The sequence below is a fragment of the Gobio gobio genome (genome assembly GCF_949357685.1).
Source record: "Gobio gobio genome assembly, chromosome: 8".
NCBI classification, from domain to species: domain Eukaryota; kingdom Metazoa; phylum Chordata; class Actinopteri; order Cypriniformes; family Gobionidae; genus Gobio; species Gobio gobio.
In genome coordinates this window covers 42,191,232-42,213,713 of record NC_137114.1, presented here as the reverse complement: position 1 = coordinate 42,213,713, position 22,482 = coordinate 42,191,232, and the positions used below count along the sequence as shown (strand labels likewise).

General features: G+C 40.9%; 2 protein-coding genes across 3 annotated transcripts in view; one reads left to right on the top strand and one right to left on the bottom strand.

Annotated features, from left to right (window-relative positions):
- The window catches only part of lim2.3 (lens intrinsic membrane protein 2.3), a gene marked incomplete at both ends in the record, with an annotated part of 305,404 nt that overhangs the window by 159,115 nt on the left and 123,807 nt on the right, over positions 1 to 22,482 (bottom strand). The window lies entirely within an intron of this gene.
- esamb (endothelial cell adhesion molecule b) overlaps positions 317 to 22,482 on the top strand; it is a 73,124-nt gene continuing 50,958 nt past the window's right edge. Inside the window, exon 1 of one of the 2 annotated variants that reach the window (XM_079822634.1) lies at positions 317 to 785. In XM_079822634.1, coding sequence (XP_079678760.1) covers positions 719 to 785 — 67 coding nt within the window. In that variant the 5' untranslated portion in view covers positions 317 to 718. The remainder of the gene's footprint in view (positions 786 to 22,482) is intronic. The other variant, XM_079822633.1, reaches the window with a different exon arrangement.

The window sequence follows — 22,482 nt, the reverse complement described above, 5'->3', positions numbered from 1 at the left end:
TAAAAATTCAGAAAGTTTTCTGTAGGGTTGTGTTAAAGGCTTAAAGGCTAGGATAACGTTAGGGATATAATATACAGTTTGTACAGTATAAAAAACAGTATATGGAAAGTCATGTGTTGAGGTTGTGTGTGCAATCCTGCAGATATCGGTCAGAAGAAAAAAAAAATTCAATACAATATTATTAAATCATAATGTAATATGAGTTTATAAAATAGAATCATTTTATATATATATTATAAAAAATGTTTTGGATGAACGCAGAGAGAATGATCGAGGAGCTCGTAACACCTGTAGGCTGAAAGGGGCGTGGCTTCACGCACACACATCTGATCTAGACTTGGTAGTGGAGTGGGCGCAGGTGACAGACGTGCTTCGCACCGTCCAAGAACTACTAAAAAACTTCACTTATGAATGAAAATACTTGACTAACTATCCACAGAGAGTTTATTTCAAAGAAGGAAGCACCGACGCTTTACAGAGAGCCCTTCTCCAAATGTGTCTGCGGTGCGCGCGTGGATGAAAGAAGAGGAGGGAATTTACAAGCTTGACTCGGGTGGTTCCGTGGGGGTTGAGTGAATTGATATACTCAAACAAAATATTAATTTTAACGACCGAGGGAAGGCAGAAGACAGTTCGGGGCAGAATAAGAAGAGCGCGAGAGTGACTATCCCTAGATGCTGTATGAGGTGTCGCGCGAGCGGGCGCTTCGTGAGGGGCGATGGAGAGGCTGATGGACTGGAGACCTCCAACATTTCTGATTCTCACCTTACTGTGGGTTTTTCCAGGTAAGAGAACAATATAAATAGCTACTAAATCGGCAAATCTTGCGTCTGTTAATACTGTGTTGGGCTAACTGTGTGAGAAAGTTTATCATTAGTGAACTCTCAAATCATTGCCCATTTATTTCTAGGTTTTGTTTATCTCACGTGATTACGTTTTTATTATATAATAAGATATCTGTTTAGTATTGTAGTGTTTAATAATGTCAAGCTAAATTTCAAATAAGTTACACCTGTAGACGTCCTCATAATATTTTTGTAGGTATGACATTATTTTAGTAGTTTTAAACTGATATTTACTTCTTCCCAACATAGCCATGCTATTCACTGCTAATGGGTAGTCATCACATTAAGCCTTAATGACTTAAATCCCTTATACAGTACTTAAATAAGGTGGTAAAACGAAGATTGTTGACATGATAGAGCCATTTAGCCAACACCTGAAAGCAGTGGCAGTGATTTCTGCCACTGTGATATGACCATTGTCCTGACTAATCTCCAACAAGCCTCAAGTCAGAGGAGCCTGTAATCCGTTGAATTTTTACATGCAAGAACAAGGTAGGAATTCATTCAGTGCTGGATGACGAGATTAAACTGTGTCATTGTGCTGCAGTTTTTCCTCTAGAGCTCCAAAGCTCGCAATTGTAATTTCAATGACAAGGTATAACAAAAATGCATTGACATGCCCTCATAACCTTTTGGATGTTTTGAAATCTAGTGAGCCTTATTAAACGGGCATTGGTTGCTTTGTCCGGGTTCTGGTCTGTGTTTCTAAGTTGCTGATGTGGTGGTGTTTTCTGTACCTCCAGGGAGGCACCATTATCGCATTTAATGGAGAATGTGGCATATAATGGGGAAACTGCCAGATGACATTGCTGCAGCCTGCAGGTCTTAAGTTGTTTTGTGTGACCTGTCCTGATGACCCCGAAAATAATATTGCCATTTGCCGCCATATATGCTGCCTTGCAAAATCTCCACATTCACTTTTTTTGAGGTTGCCCGTAGAATATTACACATGATTAAGTAATGACTTTGTATGTTGACAAACCTCAAGGTTTGAAGGTTGCATTTTGTATATAGACTGCACATTTAGGCTTTTAAATGATTTATTAATAACAACAAAACCTCAGTTTGGCTTATTAGTGCCTGCTATCATCTTAATATTTTCTGAAAAGGAAAAAGCACAGGATTTATATGGCATTTATCCAGCGTTTTTAAATCCATACCAGCTTAAATACACTCCACACCGATTTAAAGGAAAAGCCCCACAGGAGATGGCTTAAGTCCCTTGATCAAGTATTAGTTGTGGTCAGTGTGGCTCTAGTCCCTGGGTTATATTGTGATCGTGCAACCTTTCTTAGATCCTTTCCTAAAATGCACAAGGTCAATTGTGATTGTGTTTTCAGTGAAGATAGTTTCAAATATTTAATACACTCCATACTTATGTCATCCTTAGCAATCAAAAAAACGTGTTTAAAAAATATTTGGTTTCTTTAAGCACCTGTAGCAAATTGCAGGATGTTTAAACAAACTGTTTCATCCTCTGAAAAGCCGGAGGTGGATAATCAATGGCTGTAATTGAGTTCGGATCACTGGGCCTTCACGACAGAGATCATTAGAAACAGCAATGCTCACCTACCAGAGGCAATTATGTTTGCCCCCTGCACAGCAAAAAAATCCATGTTTCAATTCATTAACCCTGCCACCAGTCTATTGTTGGAATCAATCTTTTGATTTGTACTGATACAGATCATTATAAGATATAGTTGGGCACTTGGATGTAAATTTGACATGATAGTATGAGTATGACTGTAACAGTTTAATATAACTGTATTTTTTTTTGGGGGGGGGGGGGGGGGTAAAATTAAAATAACCTTGTGGCAATACCTATTTTTGGATGATCTGGTGAATTAAAGGGTTAGTTCACCCAAAAATGAAAATTCTGTCTTTAATAAAGTCGTTCCAAAGCCCTAAGACCGTTGTTGGTCTTCGGAAAACACAAAGTAAGATATTTTTTGATGAAATCCGAGAGGTTTCTGACCCCACATAGACGGCAACGTTATTACGACTTTCAAGGCACCGAAAGGGAATACATCGTTAAAATAGTCCACATGACTACAGTGATTCAACCTTAATGTTATGAAGCAATGAGAATACTTTTTGTGTGCAACCCCCCCAAAATAACAACTTTATTCAGCAGTCTTCTACGCTGTTCACATTGTATTCAACAGTCTTCTGCAGACGACACCACTGTCATCGGCCTCATCCAAAACGGTGATGAGTCTGCTTACAGACTGGAGGTTGAACAGCTGGCTGTCTGGTGCAGTTATAACAACCTTGAGCTCAACACGCTCAAAATGGTGGAGATGATAGTGGACTTCAGGAGAAGCAGCCCCACCTCTCCCCCCACTCACCATCACGAACAGCACGGTGGAAGCAGTGGAGTCATTTAGGTTCCTGGTGTGAAGTGGGACAATCACATTGACTCCATTGTGAAAAAGGCCCAGCAGAGACTGTATTTCCTTCGTCAGCTGAGGAAGTTCAACCTCCCACAGGAGCTGCTGATTCAGTTCTACTCGGCTGTCATTGAGTCTGTGTTATGCACTTCCATCACTGTCTGGTTTGGTTCAGCTACCAAATCTTGCATCAGGAGACTACAACGCACAATCCGGACTGCGGAGAGGATTATTGGTGCCCCCCTGCCAACCCTCCAGGACCTGTACTCTTCCAGAGTATGTTTTATGGGGACCCCCCCCCCCCCCCCCCAATACTCCCACTATTTATTCATACTACTCACATACTCTAAATATGTTTATAATCTGTAAATGTTTATTCTGACTAAACGTAACTGTGACCTAATTTTTTTTTTTTTTATGCTATTTTCATATTTTTATTCTTAGAATTTGTATTACTATGTTCTTGTTGTGTTTGTATTGTATATGTGCACTGGAAGCTTCAGCACCAAGAAAAATTCCTTGTGTGTGCAAGCACACTTGGCATTAAAGCTCCTTCTGATTCTGTTTCTGATTCTTCAATGCTGTTCACGTTATAAACACAGTGCAGCGCTTCAGGGTTCTACTTCAGAGCGCAGGCTCTGTATTGGCCAATAATTGGCCTGCTCCTGTGTCAGCATCACACGCGAACAGTGTCTGCCAATATAGAGTCAGCGCTCTGACGTAGAACCTGGAAGCGCTGCAGTGTGTTTACAATGTGAAAAGCGTCAGAGATTGACATGGATGAGAAGAAATGGTTGAATACAGTTGTAAATAAAAATAATAATAATAATAAAAAAAAATTATATATATATTAGGGCTGGGCAAATTAACGCGTTAACGCGGGCGATTAATTTTTTCAGTTTAACGCATTAAAAATATTTAACGCAAATAACGCAGCGTCCGTTTTTATATCCATTTTTGCTTAGCGTTACATGATCATCACGCTCTTATTCATGTAAATGCTTCCAAGTCACAAGCGAACGCGCTGTATGTCAATGTCCTGTGTGTGTGTGTCAGTGTCCTGTCTGTGTGGATGTGTCTCATGTCAGCTAATCGGACACACACACACACACACACACACACTGACTCGACGTATAGATAGACTCGCGTCAGTTTCCTGCTCACATCGAGTTCTCTTTTGCTCTTGAACAAACAATAACACAGAGGATTTTGAGTATTCTCATATTAGGAGTCTTAAATTAGTTAAATAACGTCTTAAATGAACTTAAAGGGCCCTATCTTGCACCCAGCGCAATTGACTTTGTACACCGACGCATGTGTCATTCCTATTTTGCACCCGCGCAAAGCGCGCTTTTCCCTCCACAGAAGCACGTCGCTAAACTAGTGAAGGAACTTGCGCTCCCTGGGCGGTTCAGCGCAAAAAAGGAGGCGTGTTCCGGCGCAAACAATCCCTGGTGCTATTTTGCTGTTCCATTAAACAATTGCGCCACTGACCAGAAAAAACCTAGTCTAAAGTCAGTGGCGCGTTGCGCGTTGTTCATTATGCTATTTTAAGGGCGCATGCTTGACCATAATATATAGCGTGCACAACGCGCATACACTTTGCTCATGTAATCTACACAGATGCAACAGTTATTTTTGCAAATCATAAATTGTTACACTAAAAAAATATAAACACATGAGATGACGGAAATCATTGTGGTGTGCCAAGATGTGAAAAAATAGGCATAAATCTAGCTTACAAATGATTCAGGCTAATTGTAATAATTAAGGATAAGACCTGTTTGCCCAATAGAGGCAAGACATATATGTATATAAGGACATCTGACAAATTGGTTTGTCCGTCAAGAACCAGGAAAAAAAATCGACTGAAAAACTGAAAAAACTGAAAGACTGAAAAAAAAAAGACTGTGAAATCACCTTTACCATAATGTACAACATTACAACTTCACTTCTCTGTCTTTCACTGCTCTTACAAGCACATCAGTCTCCTCGGCTGTGAACCGCTCCTGGCGTGCGCCTGGTAAATACGCCATAATAATAGCAATCCATAATGGAACTTGCGCACCTGCTTTTAAAGGGAATGTTGGATGACGCTCGGATTGGTTTATTCACGTTACGCCCAAACCACACCTAAGAATAATGAAGCTTCTTCAGACCAACCCATTTTAGATTTGCGCCGGGCGCAAGAGCCATTTATCCCGCCGGGAAAATAGCAACAGCGCCGAGACCCGCCCACAAAGTTACTTGCGCTTCGCGCGTTGACACTTGCGTTTCAGATCGTTAAAATAGGGCCCAAAGAGTTGTGAGGAAATGAGATGCGCGGGACAGCGCATGAGATCCGCGGCTGTTCTTAAAGTGACAATAGCACTGATGATGCCTGTCATTAATGTTCATCACAGAACAACGGGAACAGAGAAAATTGTAGCTTTAATGATGATTCATCTATATTTAATTTATTATTTATGCAGTTCTAATGCATTTCTGTATATGTATAGGGAAGGACATGGGTAAATATAACATTTATTATTTTGGGTTTATGTAAAGATTGTTATAAGTTCACTTAAATTCAAAGTTGTTTTTTTTAAAGCCTAATAAATGTTGAAATTGGGAGCTTTCAGTTATACTGGAATGTAACGTCATTAATGTTTCATAGACACTTTAGTATCAGTGATACTGGCCTTCATTCATAAAAAGATGACAATACAACACATTTAAAATATGCAGTTTTTAAATTGTTTATACATTAATTTGGAGAGTAACTGAAATTATTACAATATCAAAATATTAAAAACGTAAAATATTAACAACTTGCGATTAATTACAGAAAAAAGTGCGATTAATTAGTTAATTTTTTTAATCGATGCCCAGCACTAATATATATATATATATATATATATATATAATTACACACAAAAAGTTTTCTCTTCGCTTCTTAACATTAAGGTTGAACCACTGTGGTCACATGGCCTATTTTAATGATGTCTTTACTACCTTTCTGGGACTTAAAAGTGGCTTATAATGTCTGATTTCATTAAAAAAAATTATTTTGGGGTGAGCTAACCTTTTAAATACTTCACAAATGAAACATAATCAATTGTTAACTTTCGATTTTTTTTAACATGCATGGAAGCAAACTAAAACTTTAGATTATTCATAACAAATAGATGAAATTTAATTTGCCTGAATCATAATCATACAAGTTTGTTCATTGGCCGGAGGAGAACTGGCACCCCGACTGAATCTGGTTTCTCCCAAGGTTTTTCTCTCCATTCTGTCACCTGATGGAGTTTTGGTTCCTTGCCACCATCGCCTCTGGCTTTGGCTTTTGCCTTGCTTAGTTGGGGACACTAAATATTCAACTATATTACTAATCTGCCCGCATTGACACTATATCTGAACTCAGCTGGACGATGACATTACTGTTTTCTCAAGAGCGGCTGTACAGCCGAATCAAATTCTGTTGCATTATTTTCCTGTTAACACTGTGAAGCTTTTTTGAAACCGGCATTGTAAAAAGCGCTATATTTAGGTGACTTGACTTGAGTTGAAAGTGTAGGCAGCAGCATTGATTATTACAGCAGTTTTGGCAAGAGTCCAGAATGACAAACTCTTGCTGTTTGATTGACAGCTCCAGCGATTACAAAGGGAGCGTTCTTTGATCGTGTTCTATATATAATTTAATAACAGTTTAAATAACAGATTATTTTCATCCTACTAAGAGAAACGAAAAGGAGTTGACCGTTTAGTCACTGGCTTGATTTACTGATGCTAAACAGCAGGACAAAGAACATCTGACTACACATGAATCATTACATATCAGAAATCACTGATCACAGATCAGACATTAGAATTAACACGGTTACTTACATGAGGTGGCATTACTGTCGGGTCAAAATCTTACAGTAAAAGTCTGTTCGCAAATCCTGCACTGAAATTGCGACTGATTTACCAAAGAATACACAGTCAAATGTACCGAACAAACAAGTAATGCTCTACTGAGACATTCACATAGTTGAAAATATAGCAACTTTCCGAGCATTAGGATCCTTTGGGGGATTCTAGGATCTCTCCTCATCTCACTAACACGCCAGTGGGTGGGGTCAAAGATGCGATGATGTTGAAGTAGGCATTGATCTGTTTCTGCAGAGGCGGTCTTTCTTCACAATATTACGTCATAATGTGACAAAATCCAAAATGAGTCATTTTCGGAGCTTGGTTTCTATTTTTTGGATTAACAAAGAAGTGTTTAGTTCTGAAACTTATAGGATGTTTTTATATAGGACAATTTTATTTCTCAATTCAATGTTAAAGGTAATGGTAAAATCATTCTGACTGGAAGAGTCCCACCCCAACAGGATTTAAATTCTGTATGTTGCACTATTGCTATGCATTGCGTGGAGCATAATAACATTTCTTGTTGACATTTGCGCAACATCCCAGAATGCATATTTATGCATTTCTCCCTGTTTTTCCATTGCTTGTAATAAGGTCCTTCCCACTAGCTGTGCAAATATATCTAGGATGGTATAAATTATATAGAAATATAAATCTCATGTTTCTGCTGTTATATCACCCAATTTTATTTCCATGTATTTTGAATTCACTATATGGCCTGCTGTTTTTGCTTCAAATGTTACATACCCTAGCGTAGTCCTTATTAACTCTAGGATTTACCAGGAAACTATATGGCTGACAACCATTATGCTCACATTCATCTGTCAAGAAATATCCAGACAGATCTGAGACAAGAGGCAGATTCAGCTCTCATTAATGCTTTAGAAGAGACATCACATGTACGTGCTGCCATATCACACCTGCAGCCCTGTTGCCCTCCCCGTCTCTCTGCCACCTGCAGGAAGTGGTGCAGCGAAAGGACTGACGTCCCTGCCGTACAGTTTTCTCAACATGAGTTTTTTAAATAATTATAATTGCAATCTGTTTATAAACTTGCGAACAATTTAAACAGTGGGCCAACATGGTATCATAGTTGCACTTCCCTTGAGAGCCCGCTGCGTGTTCAAAGGTGCCGTTGTGTCGCTTTCCGAAGCGTAGGCGAGGGCGACGCTGTTTTACAGCAGGTGTAAGTTGGGAGAGTGGATACAGTAATGAGGATCTCTCAGCCATCTAAATGAGGCCATGGCTCCTCTGGGCACACTGCTGTGCGCCTGTGTGGGCTTCAGAGACACCTGGGAATCTGCAAACTAGCTGACCATACACTCCAGCGCTTTATATACGCCATAGGCACTTCTATAGCATCATTGTATGCTCATAGTATGTTTTATGGGGATTATTGTGGAGAAATAGCTATTTCAGTGGGATTAGACACATTAGACAGCTTATCCTTTCATTAGGATGGACGGATCCGTTAGATCAGCTGTCAAGGGCTATATGGACCCTTTTCACAGTTATTAACATCATAAATCTAGCAATGTTTTTTTGTTATATTTTCTTTTTTTATTATTTAACATTATACTCCATTATATTACGTTGGGATTAAAGATAGTTCACCCAATTATTTACTCCCCCTCAAGCCATCTTAGGTGTATATGACTTTCTTCTTTCAGACGAATAAAATCAGAGTTATATTAAAAAGTATCATTGCTTTTCCAAGCTTTATAATGGCAGTGAATGGCGGTCCTGATTTTGAAGTCCAAAAAAGTACATCCATCCATCATAAAAGTAATCCATACGACTCCAGTGGGTTATTAAAGTCCTTTTGAAGCAAAGTGATGGGTTTGTGTAAGAAAAATATCCATATTTAAAACTTTATCAACTAAATGGATTACTTATGATGATGGATGCACTCTTTTGGACTTTAAAATCAGGACCGCCATTCACTACCATTATAAAGCTTGGAAGAGCAATTATATATTTTTAATATAACTCCGATTGTGTTTGTCTAAACTAAGATAGTCATATACACCTAGGATGGCTTGAGGGGGAGTAAATGGGATAATTTGGGATAATGGGATAAACTATCCATTTAAATGACAGAAAACAAATGTTTCTGCGTGAGTCTTTCTAATACAACAGCTGAGGTAGTTGACAGCAAATCTGACATCTTTCTCTCTTCTGACCAACATAATCAAAACAATTTTTTTTTTACTCTTTGCAAAGTCATAGAAATGCTATCATGGATTTCTTTCTTTTGCTATTGTGGCAAATTGAAACCATTGACCAGTAAGTTTACCCAACTATGAAAACTTGTTTCTGATAACCCCAGAAAAGTGAAAAGGGTCCCTTGATATACGCACTACAATAACACATGATATTACATGCACTCTCAGAATTTCTTTTTTGTTCAATTTGTACCTTTTGGGGGTATAACAGCTTGTCAATACCCTTAAAAGGACATCTTTGAACCTTTATCACTCTTAAAAGGTGCATATTAGTACCTTAAGAGTTGCAATGTGTGAACCTTTTAGGGGTAAAAAAGGTACAAAGATGTCCTTTTAAGGGTATGCCCCTGTAACAAGCTGTTGTACCCCTAAAGGAACAGTTTTTGCACTTTTATTTCTGAGTGTGTTATTTTTTAGCCTGTGCTTTGTCGTACTAATATAGTGAAATTGTAAGTAAACCACCCAATATAGTGAGATATATTGATTTTAGTCAATGCTATTTATTACTGTACATGATTTTAGACAAGATTTGTCTTAGAGGCATGTAATCCTTGTTACCCTGGATAGTCCGAGGGGAATGGCAGGAATCTTGTTTTTAAGGAGGTGTGACCTGGATTTAGGCCTGCTAGACCTGGTCGAGCGAGGCTAATAAGGGCCTAAAGGATCCGATCCGGGCCAGCCACCTCAGAATACACCAGGAGCAGCTGTTACACCTTGCAGATTAACACTGCTGATTGTTTTAAGCTTTCATCTGCCTTCCCCCCCCCCCTGCTCTCACTCTCCCTGATCTGCCACGGACTGCCACGGAGACGTCTGTTCTCTTCTTTCTTATCGTGGTGGAGCATAACATCTCTCCCCCATCTCTCCTGAGCTCTTATTAAACCTCCCCCTGCCCTACCGCTACATCTGTGCAGCTGATCCGCATCCATCCGTCCGTCCTTCATCGCAGTGACTCTACGTGACCGACATCTTGTGGGGGGGCACATGTGTTTAGTTCTTATCTATGAGGGCTTTTTATTATGGTGTCCCTCTGGTAGTAGTAGCAATTACTCTGGTGTGCCCGAGGATGAGGAATAGCCATATGAGATAATATCTGAGGTGGAAGAGGTTGGCCATGCTGTGCACCCATCACCAGCAAATGTAATTAGAGAGAATAATCAGCCATGATGGGGCTGAGCTCGCAGTCATCTGTGTGGGGCAGCAGTCAGCACCTGCAGCATGAATCACAGCAATGACTTAATTTTGGATCCCCAAAGTAGCAGTTAAAGGTCCAAAGACAGTAATTATTATATCTGAAATTAAGCTACATCACACAAGCAAGAGTCCGTATGTGCATATATATACTGTAAAATCTAATTAGTTAGACTTACTTAAAAAAGCATGCAAACCGATTGCCTTAAAAAAAAAATGAAATAGTAATAGTATGTTGTGCTGGCAAATGCTCAGTAAGTATAGTTCACTTACACAAGATTTCTAGTAACTAAAAAAGAACTGTAGAGAGAACTTGATCTTTTACTTACATTTACTCTTGGCTTAGTATAGCTACCATTGTTGTTACCATTGTTGTGTTTTGCTGAATGATGAAGTCTGTGTGAGACTCAAGCATGATCAACTGCAAGATATTGTCACAAATATAGAGAGATTATATCAACCCAATTAAAAGTTTCACAGGTGTTTAATGACGTAAGTGTTAGCAATAAAATTGTAAACGATCATTATATGACATAAAGGGAAATATTATATACAAGGTTACCTTTAAAAGGAGACCTAAGTTCTGACTAAATCATTAACTAGATAATTATTCAATCAGAAGGTCAACTTTTAAAAGCAACCTACTTCTCTTCCTTTGAAACCAAAAAACTGTGATTTCTTGTTGCAATCGCTGCATCAATAGGGAGAGAATCACAATAATATGAATGTTTCAAGTGCCCAACCAAAGTGAACACTGATCACCATAATGGTGAGTTTTTGTTTTGCTTGACAAAATGGCACTCAAATCAATCAATTAATCTTAACTTGGGTTTTTTGAGTAAACAAGGAATAGTGTGTGAATATTAAAGATTATTAGATTTTTACAATTAAGTTAATACATTAAGTAAAGTTAACAAAAAAGTGTTAGTTGGAATCACTGTTGGATTTTGCAGTGAGAGTGAGAGTACAGTTCAAAAGTTTGATTGTGGTATGATTTTTTGATGTTGAGAGATTAGGCCTAATCATTTCTTTTTTTAATGGCACAATATGTATGATTTTTACATTTAAAATATCCAAAAACCACTAGAACAATGTTATATATTTTTTGACCTGTGTACTTACATTATCCCAAACGTTTCCAACAATGTTTAAATCCAGAGAAATCAGCTATTTTAAACAGTGTTATGGACCGTGTCCTTGCGTCGCCTGTCATTGACATCATATCCGTGCATGGAAACACCAAAGACACTTTAATATGGTATGTATTTTAAGAGAAGTGAGCAACTGTTTGGATACATTCATCGACAGAAAACTGATCATTGTTATACAGCTCAACACAGTTAGTCTTATTGTTTGAATCGCTTATTTTCTTGATTCACCACGAGTAATGTTTTTACCATGCCTCAGAGACAACACTATTTTGTCAAGTGGCTAACATAATCAGAGAGAGCTTTCTCCATCACACAATATATTTAAAGTTAATTGCATGTCATTTATCAACAGTCATTTATTCATCCTGATTTTATTAATATGATATTCTAATATCGATCTAGATTACTGCAAACTGCAACAAGTCTTTCATACCAGCCACCGAGTGAACGCACAGAGTAACGTTATAGCATAACTTTCAACAGACTCAGATGTATTTAGTATGATTGTTTTAACCATGTAAAACAGCGCTGCGTTACCCCACATACGCAACGGAAAGAGCAGAAGCGGCGACTGCAGCATAATCATAATAAAAGCTCAGAGACCGGTGTTTCGCGCAGGTCTCTCTCATTAGCATTCACTCCCAAGGACTCACGGCGTGTCCTGCTTCATACCACCGTAATATTAATAAAACTTTAATACATTTGCTCATTCATGAACATGATTTCTGCACGAGTCTGTGGCTGTGGAGGTGAAGAGTCAAGACTACAACTCCCATGATTCCATGCCCATTCACAGCATCATCAAGCTACACCTTTGTTTTGAATAACCTGACTGCGTTGATAGTGTTGACGTAGAAACGCATAAATCTAAGTTTGAGGACGTGTACAGCTCCAGGTTGAACGTCACGGGTTGCCATCTCATAATTAAGGTTATGACTTGGCTGTATTTTTAATCAAATAAATGCATCCTTTATGACCATAAGAGACTTCTTTCAAAAACATAATCTCACTGATCCCAAACAGATAAATTTTTGTGTGTATGTACGTATGCATGTATATTTTGTCAATATTTTGTTATACATGGATCACATTTTTTAAGTTATAAACTACTCAAAAGTACAGTCTGGAAAAAAATTAACTTGGGCTCCATAGCAAATACGTCCAGCTGGAAATTTGTTGTCATCTTCAAAGTTGTGTTACCTTCTCATTTCTATGTCAGGCCTCAATTTTCCCCAGCTTGGTTGCTAAATTGATGTAGTCCCAGTTCCACGCACAGAGCAGCATCTGTGAAACCTGCTTGGACCTGATAAGCCCAGCATCCTAGTCTGTGGAGGTTTGGAGTGCTCTACATTCTGCCGTGGAAATTGTGCTGTGTACATTGGGTTCAGTGCTGTTTATTAACCATTTGCCCTTAATAGTTTGATTGTCAAAGTTTGTAACATAAAGCCTGATAAAAAGCAGTAAAAGCAGCCATCAGTTTCCATAGTTACAATATGTTCCATAAGCAGAGCAGTTTTGAGCAGATAAGAGCTTCTGTTATGGTAAAGAGTGGCTTTCTATTGTGCGTTACACATGAGAAGCAGGATACTTGGGTAGTGATTTTCTTTCTTTCTAGAGAGTGCATTTCATTTATCTTGCCTATATAAACCGCAGTCACATAAACATGAAGTACGCTGGAACTTTTCCTCTTCTACATTCAGCCCATTTTGTATTACAATCAATGTTTGTAGTGTATTTAAATGGAAAAAGTTTACTCATTCTCTGTGTTACCTGGACACCCGTTAAATTCACGTTGGTCTGTCAGCAAACGTTTGTTGGATGATGCGAAACAGCTCCAGTGCTTTAGTGAAAAAAGGTTATACTTCCTTATTTTTGTGTCCTCACCCACAGGTTATAAACAGAAGAGTTGTTGTAAGGGTAGGTTTATCACTGAAAATTGTATCATACTTTGTCTACTCTTTAAAAAATACTGTGTTTTTACAGTCGAAAACATCGACTGTTTTTACACGCGAAACATGAACACATGTTATATTGCACACTGTAAACACAATCAAAGCTTCAAAAACACAGGAAAAACGGGACCTTTAAATATAGACTAATCCTTATTAAAGGGGTGGTAAAACACGATTTCACTTTTCTAACTTTAGCTAGTGTGTAATGTTGCTGTTTGAGCATAAACAACATCTGCAAATTTACAACGTTCAAAGTTTAAAGCAAAGGGAGATATTTGCTTTTAAAGAAATCAATTTCTAAGAACTACAGCAAACGGCCGGTAGGGACTACAGACATTCCTCTAGGGCTGCTGACATCACCAGTCCCAATATTTACATAAGCCCCTCCTCCGAGAATATTAAATGGGGGGGGGGGGGGGGGGGTTGTATTGCTGTGGGGAAGAGTTGTTGTGGTATAGTTAGTAGGCTGGAGTGTTGTTGCCGCAATGCCGACGAAACGCTGTTATTTTCATCCGGATTCCATGTCCACTTTTTTCAGCCTTCCTAGGGATGGGGGTGCGTTGCAGTGCGTTTAACATACAACATGTTATATGCATGTGTGTATGAGACAGAGGGGAACACGGTCGCATTTGCAGCAGATATAGGTATGCTGCCCATCATAAATCAAAGCACGAGACAGACAGGGGTCGGAGGAGAACACCGGAAAATGTGACATAATGGAAAATATTTGTCTGTATTTGCAATTCACGAGCCGCGGTTCAGCTGCGCGAGACAAACACTGCCAGTGTGATTGCACAACGGGCGCGCACGGCTTCCGCTGCACATTTCACGGAGGAAAGCTTCCACAATCTTTGCGAGTTCAATGCAGGATTCGCACAACGGCTTGTCCTGAAAGATGGATTTAAAAACAGAAGCTGTTTACGGGCCACAACCTGTAAGTATGATTTGCTTTTCGTCAATGTGTTTTCCTGTAATAGTTTGTATTGTTAATTGTACTTTGTAGCAAGGAAGTAAACAAATGACAACGCTGTTTGGCTCTGCAAACCAGTTTGTTAAATGCTCATTCATACTTCACGTTATCCGACAAACATCTACCGTTACAAACTTTTTTAAAATCTCAACAGCGAACTTGGAATTAGTGTAAATTATTCTTTGATTAGAGCTTTTATGTATTGTTTATCTACATGCTTGTTTATCTACGGGCATGCTAAACATGGTTCTGTTTTTGATTTGGCCACTATAGTAAAGCCAATGTTTAGTGTTCGTTTTGGGTTAATAGTTCTTGCGACAGATATTTGGCTATAATCATTCTAAAAATACAAAAGTAACAGTGCCATTCAGTAGCGATCACTATAGATCTGCAGTCTTTACTCTTGAGGACTGAACAGGTTGAACAGGTTCTGCTCGATCATCTTCACTAACATGTTCTGGGTCTGATTCGGCTCAAATTGGTATGGTTTTATAGACGCCATTGTTTCTAATACTGCCTAAAGCACAGTCTACCGGTAAAGGTAAGGGGCGTGACGTTTCCGACAAACGTGCACTAGGCGGTTTGCGAATCACAACACACTGGGCCAGCTAACCAATCTGAGCCCACTGCGTATTTTTGAGGGACTGGCTTCATAGAACCCGGAAACCATCAGACCGTTTTTACAAGGAGGGACAGAGCAGTGTAGAATAAAGGTCAAATATATGAAAAATAAGGCAAATTTTTAACAACGAAGCATGAACACGTTACAGTGCACCCCACAAACACAATCAAGCCTTCGAAAGAATGTGTTTTACCACCCCTTTAAAACTACAGTTTATTCATTCAAGAGCAGTGAGTGATTTTATCTTTGTCTATTGTTGTTTGTTTAACAATAATGACTGCAGATTTATTAGACTGCTGTCACTTTAAAAGCACTGATCCACTGTTACACACGCGCTCTTTCTCAGTGTTTACATTCACTTAAGACATAACTGACTGTGTTAACGAGGATACTTACCAAAATGGCATTTCAACATATTTGTGTGTAGATTTGACCATTTAGGTGCGTATCTGAAGCACACACTATACTTTGCTTATGCACGTTCCGCCCCGTCTTGGAGTGCGCACACAGGAGCCTGCCTAGGGAACAGGGTCTCTTTCACGGTTCAAAAATAAAACGCTTTTAATAACACTGTTTAATATCAAGCACGTTCCGCAGTTTAGCAACCATAGATTGCATTTTACAAAGCTCGCTTATTTGGCTGATTTCAATGTAAAATTTGGGCTTTTAAGGAGGAACAAAAGTGCACCGCTGTGACAATGCAACATGTGGCAGCGACATGTCGTTTCACGTTGATTATCTTGTTTTTATAATCGTTGGAAGCCAAAATCAAAATCAAAAATTAATTACGATTAATCGCACAGCCCACAGGGCCATCCCCAAACTGTTCCCACAAAGTTGGGAGCATGAAATTGTCCAAAATGTCTTGGTATGCTGAAGCATTAAGAGTTCCTTTCACTGGAACTAAGGGGCCAAGCCCAATCCCTAAAAAAATAACCCCATGCCATAATCCCCCCCCTCCACCAAACTGTACGCCAAACCCATACTCGTCCATCAGATTGCCAGACAGAGAAGCGTGATTCATCACTTCAGAGAACACGTCTCCACTGCTCTAGAGTCCAGTGGCGGCGTGCTTTACCCCACTGCATCCGACGCTTTGCATTGCACGGGATGTAAGGCTTGGATGAGCTGCTCGGCCATGGAAACCCATTTCATGAAGCTCTCTACACTGTTCTTGAGCTAATCTGAAGGCCACACGATTTTTAGAGGTCTGTAGCTATTGACTATGCAGAAAGCTGGCGACTTCTGCACACTGTGCGCCTCAGCATGTACTGACCCCACTCTGTGATTTTACGTGGCCTACCACTTCGTGGCTGAGTTGCTGTTGTTCCCAATTGCTTCCACTTTGCACAGGTGTCAACCTATCATGGTACGATGCTTGAATTCACTGAGCTCCTGAGAGCGACCCATTCTTTCACAAATGTTTCACGAGTTCACACTTACATCAAATTAAATAGAGTAAATATTATGCGTATTTGGCGTGCTGTCCGGGGGAGGGCTCCGGGCTCGGAATTTTGCCCGAACCCAGAGTACCCCCCCGTGATGGAAATAGTCTAGAACTAGACTACATATATTAATTTGATGTCTTATGTGAGTTTAATTAAGTGAGGAGAAGGGGTGGTGGAGGGATGCTAAGAAACTGTCAACGACAGGAAGGTAAATCGGCAGTCTATATACACCTCCTATCGTTGATTTTTTAATGAGCTCCTCTTGTGTTCAATTAGGTTTAATTATCTGGGTCTGCTCCACTTAACAGTTTTAATTTCCTGAATGTGTTCCTCCCGAAATTTGTTTATAAAACATCAATTCACGAGTTCACACTTACATCAAATTAAATAGAGTAAATATTATGCGTATTTGGCGTGCTGTCCGGGGGAGGGCTCCGGGCTCGGAATTTTGCCCGAACCCAGAGTACCCCCCAAAATGCAAAAACAGAGGACAGCCACCAAATCCCCCCCCAAATACGCAGATAATTGGTAGGCTGGCGTTTTGATGAGCCTGGTTGCTTGGCCCGGAGGGCCTGTTGCTTCAGATGGGAGCTGCTCGCGGCATTGGGCAGGCGAGCCCTACTGGCTGATGGCTGGAAGCAGCCTTAGTTTTGAACGACTGGTCAGGAAGGCTCTTGCAACATCCGATGGGAGGCCAATGCTCACTGTATCAGATGGAAAGCTTTAGCGGCTGATAAATGAAAACAGCATGGTTGGAACTACAGTTTGGGAAGGCTCTTGCAACATCCAATGGGAGGCCAATGCTCACTGTATCAGATGGAAGAACCCTACCGGTAGATAAAATAGGAGCAGCAAGGTTTGGAACGACTGGACGGGAAGGCTTTGCAACATCCAACGGGAGGCCAATGCTCACTGTGTCAGATGAAAAACCCTACCGGCCGATGATGAAAAGCAGTATAGCTTGGAACGACTGGTCGGGAAGGCTTTTTTTACAACATCCAATGGGAGGCCAATGCTCACTGTATCAGATGGAAAAACCCTACCGGCCGAAAATGAGGAGCAGCATGTTTTGGAACGACTGGTCGGGAAGGCTTTTACAACATCCAATGGGAGGCCAATGCTCACTGTATCAGATGGAAAAACCCTACCGGCCGATAATGAGGAGCGGCGACTGGTCGGGAAGGCTTTTACAACATCCAATGGGAGGCCAATGCTCGCTGTATCAGATGGAAAAACCCTACCGGCCGATAATGAGGAGCGGCAACTGGTCGGGAAGGCTTTTACAACATCCAATGGGAGGCCAATGCTCGCTGTATCAGATGGAAAAACCCTACCGGCCGATAAATGAGAAGCAGCATGTTCAGGAACTACCTGGCCGGGAGAACCCGTGTTGCCTCTGATGGGAGCTCATAGCACCTGGCGGAACGGGCCCTACTGGCTGGTAAGTGTGGAGCAGACAGAATTTGGGGTGACCGATCGGGAAGGCCTTTGCGTCATCCAATGGGAGGCCAATGCTCGCTGTATTGGACGGGGAATAAAAGCCCTACCGGTCGAAAAAGAGGAGCACATGATTTATTCCGCCCAACCAGAGGGACACCCTACTGGCTGTAAACGGAGGGCGCGTTGTTTGAAACGGCCGGTCAGGAAGGCTCAGGCCACATCTGGCGGGGAGATCAATACTCGTGACGACAAACAGGTGAGCCCTACTGACCGATAGACGGGGCGACGCAATTTAAAAAGAAACGACTGACCGAGGGGGCCCACCCAGCCTCCACCAGGAGCATTTTCTGGCTTCAGGGGAGTGGGTCCTATCGGCTGACGGCACGGTAAAGGAGAATTGGAACACCCGGCCAGGAAGCTCTCGCCGACATCAGATGGGAGCACAATACTCGCTGTATCAGATGGGTAAGCTTCGCTGGCGGACAGGTGGAGGGTAAAGCATGCAAGTTCGCCCAGGAGAGCTTTTGCAGCATCCGAAAGGAGATCAATACTCACGGTTTCGGGTAGCCTCGCTGGACGGCGGAAAGCAAAGTGGATAGACATAGACCTGGAGAGCTCTGTGGTGTCCGAAAGGAGATCAATACTCACGGTATCGGACAAGCAAGCCTCGTTGGATGGAAGAGAAAAAGATTGATAGCGACTTGGAGGGCCCTCGCGGCATCCGATGGGAGAACAATTCTCAAGGCATCGGAAAGGCACCCTCGCTAGTCAGGGAAAGAAAAGATGGAAGCTGGCCTGGAAGGCTTCCACGGCATCCGAGGGAAATCAGCTCGAGGTGTCGGATGAGTGGGCCTCGCCAGATGGAAAAATAGGGAAAAGGAAATAGCCACTATCAAGGAGAACTCTGCGGTGTTCGACAGGAGATCAAGACTCGCTGTATTGAACGGGTGAGCCTCGTTAGTTTGAAAAAAGAGAAAGAAAGGATAGGGTTTTTTATAAGGGTTGTTAATTAATAAGGGTTTGGTGAGCTTTCTTGATGTGGTATCGGTCGGTCCTAATGTAGCTTTGAAAAGCGTAAGAGGACCATCTCCCGAGAGCTTGGATCTGCTGCTGGGAGAGTCCTTTTTGCGCTGCAGTTGTTGCCGCCCCAATGCGGAAGGAGTGGCTAGAAAAGTTTTGCGCTGAGATGCCTGTTTGCTGGAGAACAGATTTGAGCTGTTTTTGGAACCAGAATCGTGTGATGGGTTTGTTAGAGGAGTCTACAAAGAGGGGTTCGGACAGAGATTTAGCCTGAAATCTCCTCATTTGGAGGTATGCAAGAACAGTTTGAAATGGTTGAATTGGGGAGGAGATGTTGAAAATGTAGACTAAATGGCCTTTTTTTTTTACTTTGGTCTGTCTTGCTTCGCTTGATTAAATATGATATGGTTTCATCGTCAAGTACTGATAAGTCTGAGACAGTGGGGTGGACTTTGTGGTCGAATTTGGAGGTGATTGCGATTTCTGAGCATCTAAAAAAGCCAAAGAAAGCCAAGATAAACATGGTATCCAGAGTGCGGGCTGTGTCAAGGGGTTGATATCCTGTACGAAGGGTATGGATGCATTTTGTGAGTAAATCTAGAGTTATGGGTTGTCTACTGTCAGGGCGGGTGGGTTGTGATCGCTGAATTCCTTTGATCAGGAGGGAGGTTTGGGAGTTTTTTATCTCCGGAGATGAAGTGCCGTGAATTAATTTGTGGAAAAATTGAAGACCGCTCAGATAGCCTTTGATGGACTCAACTTGGAAACTCTTAATATTGTTGAGATAAGAGATAAAAGAGGTAATTGAGAGGAGAGAAAAATCAGGGAACTGCAAGCTATATGAGAAGTGGAAAGCTTTAAAACATCTCCAAGCTGTCACATATGATTGGATTGTTCTGGGGGAAACTGCTTGGAGGATACTGTTGAGCGATGCGTCCAAGAGGGGTTTTAGCGGGTGATTTATGGAAATATCAGTTCTGAATAGTGAGGTACTGGAGTTGGGAAAATATCCGCCTCTGGAGCCAATGTCCTGAATTTCTGAAACAGAAAACGAGACCGAGTCAGCAATTAGGTTTTCGGACCCTGGGACATGTTTTGCAGTAATAATAAATTGATCACAAGCTGAGATCCAGATGAGACGTCTTAGGAATGGCATTAAAGCAAGTGAATGAGAGCGGCCTTTATTAATGCACTGGACTGTTGCCTCGTTATCGCAGTGCACTAATATGCTACTAGCCGTCCATTCTTTCCCCCACAAAAAAGCCGCGACTACAAGAGGGTAAAGCTCAAACAGAACTGAGGACTGTAGCATGTCTTGACTGTGGTGGCCATGGAGACGCGAACCAGCGTCCTTTATAGAATCCCCCAAAGCCGATCGAAGGGGCTGCATCTGTGAAAAGTTGGATGTCAACAGGGGAAGAAACGAGATTATTATAGAAAAAAGACAAGCCGTTCCGCTGGTTTAGAAATGTTATCCGTAGCCTAAGTTCGTCGCGACACGCCGTGGTTATTGGAATTTTGTCCTCCAGCGCGTGAACCGAAGATGCAAGTGGGAGAAGATGCGAGATGAAAGGGCGGCCTTGCGGAATGATGCACATTGCGACATTTAAGTGACCTAGCAGTGATAGGAGTTCGTGTTTAGAATGGTGGGAGTCATCTAGAAAAGTAGGTGCGATGAGAATTATCCTATCTATTTTCTCGATAGTATGTCGAAAATCTTGGGGCTGCTTTTACAACCGAACGGCGAAGTAGAATTTCTAAAACATTGTGGAAATATGTTTATCATTTCAAGTTCATCTTATCACTGTATGAGGATATGATTGACTATTTATGATTGAAGTATTTATTTATTTAAAAATTTATGTTTACGTGTAATAATAATTAATGAGGACACATTCACAAATTGGGTTAGTATTAAATAAACAATGTTTTAATAAAAATAAAAATATTAAAGTGTTCAAATACACACATATTAAAAAGAACAATTGCTGGAAAAGTGCACTTATACACTGTAAATGTCTTACATGCTATATTTAACAGGTATTGCCTGTTGTTTGTAAATGAAAAAGTTATAGTGCTTTATCCAAAATAATTAAATAATAATAGCAAAAACAAGGTGAAAAGCAGTTTTAGACAGAGGTTAAGGTACCATATGCAGCTTGACCGTCTCTTATAATAGGTTTGAATGAATTCAGAAAAACACTCTGCCTGACTTTGTTATGATTCCATTGTATTTAAATTGTAAACAAGGTGATAAAGATAAAAATGACGTAGCCTAATTAAACTACAGCGAAGGTGAAGCAAGCGACTCCTTTTGAATCGCTCTGGCGGTTCTCGAATCTCAATTTCGTTCTCGTTGTTGAGTCAGGAATCGATTGCAACCGGTTTTCGGATCAGCAGTACACTGAACCGACAACTGTTTGTTTCGAACATGTCCGATTGAAACCGATGAGCTGATGATACTGCGCATGCGTCGAGCGACTGACTGACTGCACGGCGAGTCTCTCTGAACCGAACGAACAACAGCTGATATGAGCGCGTGTCTATGAAACGACTCCGACATGAATGAGGGGGAAAACTGGCGAACCGTATTTATTTAATTACCAAAACATAGTAAGTGGATCATGGTTTCTGCACTGATGAAGACTGATTTATTGATCTTATAACTGTAAAGATCGTTTGCAACACTGCATGTGTTTGGATGCTTTAGATGTAAAACATTTTTTAATAAACTATCAGATTATGATGATATTTTATCTGACTGATGTTATGATTACTGACTTTATATATTTTAATGTGTAAAGTGTGTTTATCCAGCCCGCAATAGACATGGCATAATTACGTCATTGTGAAATGACGTCATTACGTTTGAGCGCAAAAGAACTGGTGAACCAGTTTTTGATCCGGTTCATTGGACGAACTGTCCGAAAGAACCGGTTCGCGGAAAAGAACCAAACTTCCCATCACGACCGGGCAGGGAAGGGAAGGGTTAATTTTAGAACATAACACAGTAGCATGTGCTATAGACCTGCCGACTGCACGCGAAATATTCCTGCAGTCTAAGAACACCCTGCTGTGGAGGTCTGTGTCGAGAGCGACCCAGTAAGCGCACTGGTTCCACTGGGCTAGCCGCACGGCACACTTCTCAGAGAAGAGTTTGTGGTATGTGTAAAAATGACCTCCCCCATAGGACAGCGCGAGCTCGGCTATGATTGCCAGATAATCATTCAGCTCGCGGCGCCTTTGGGGGAAAACTGAACAAATAATGTCCGTGAAACGGGAAAAAGCAATCGAAAATTCAGGAAAAGAAAGTAAGCGGGATGAATGTGGG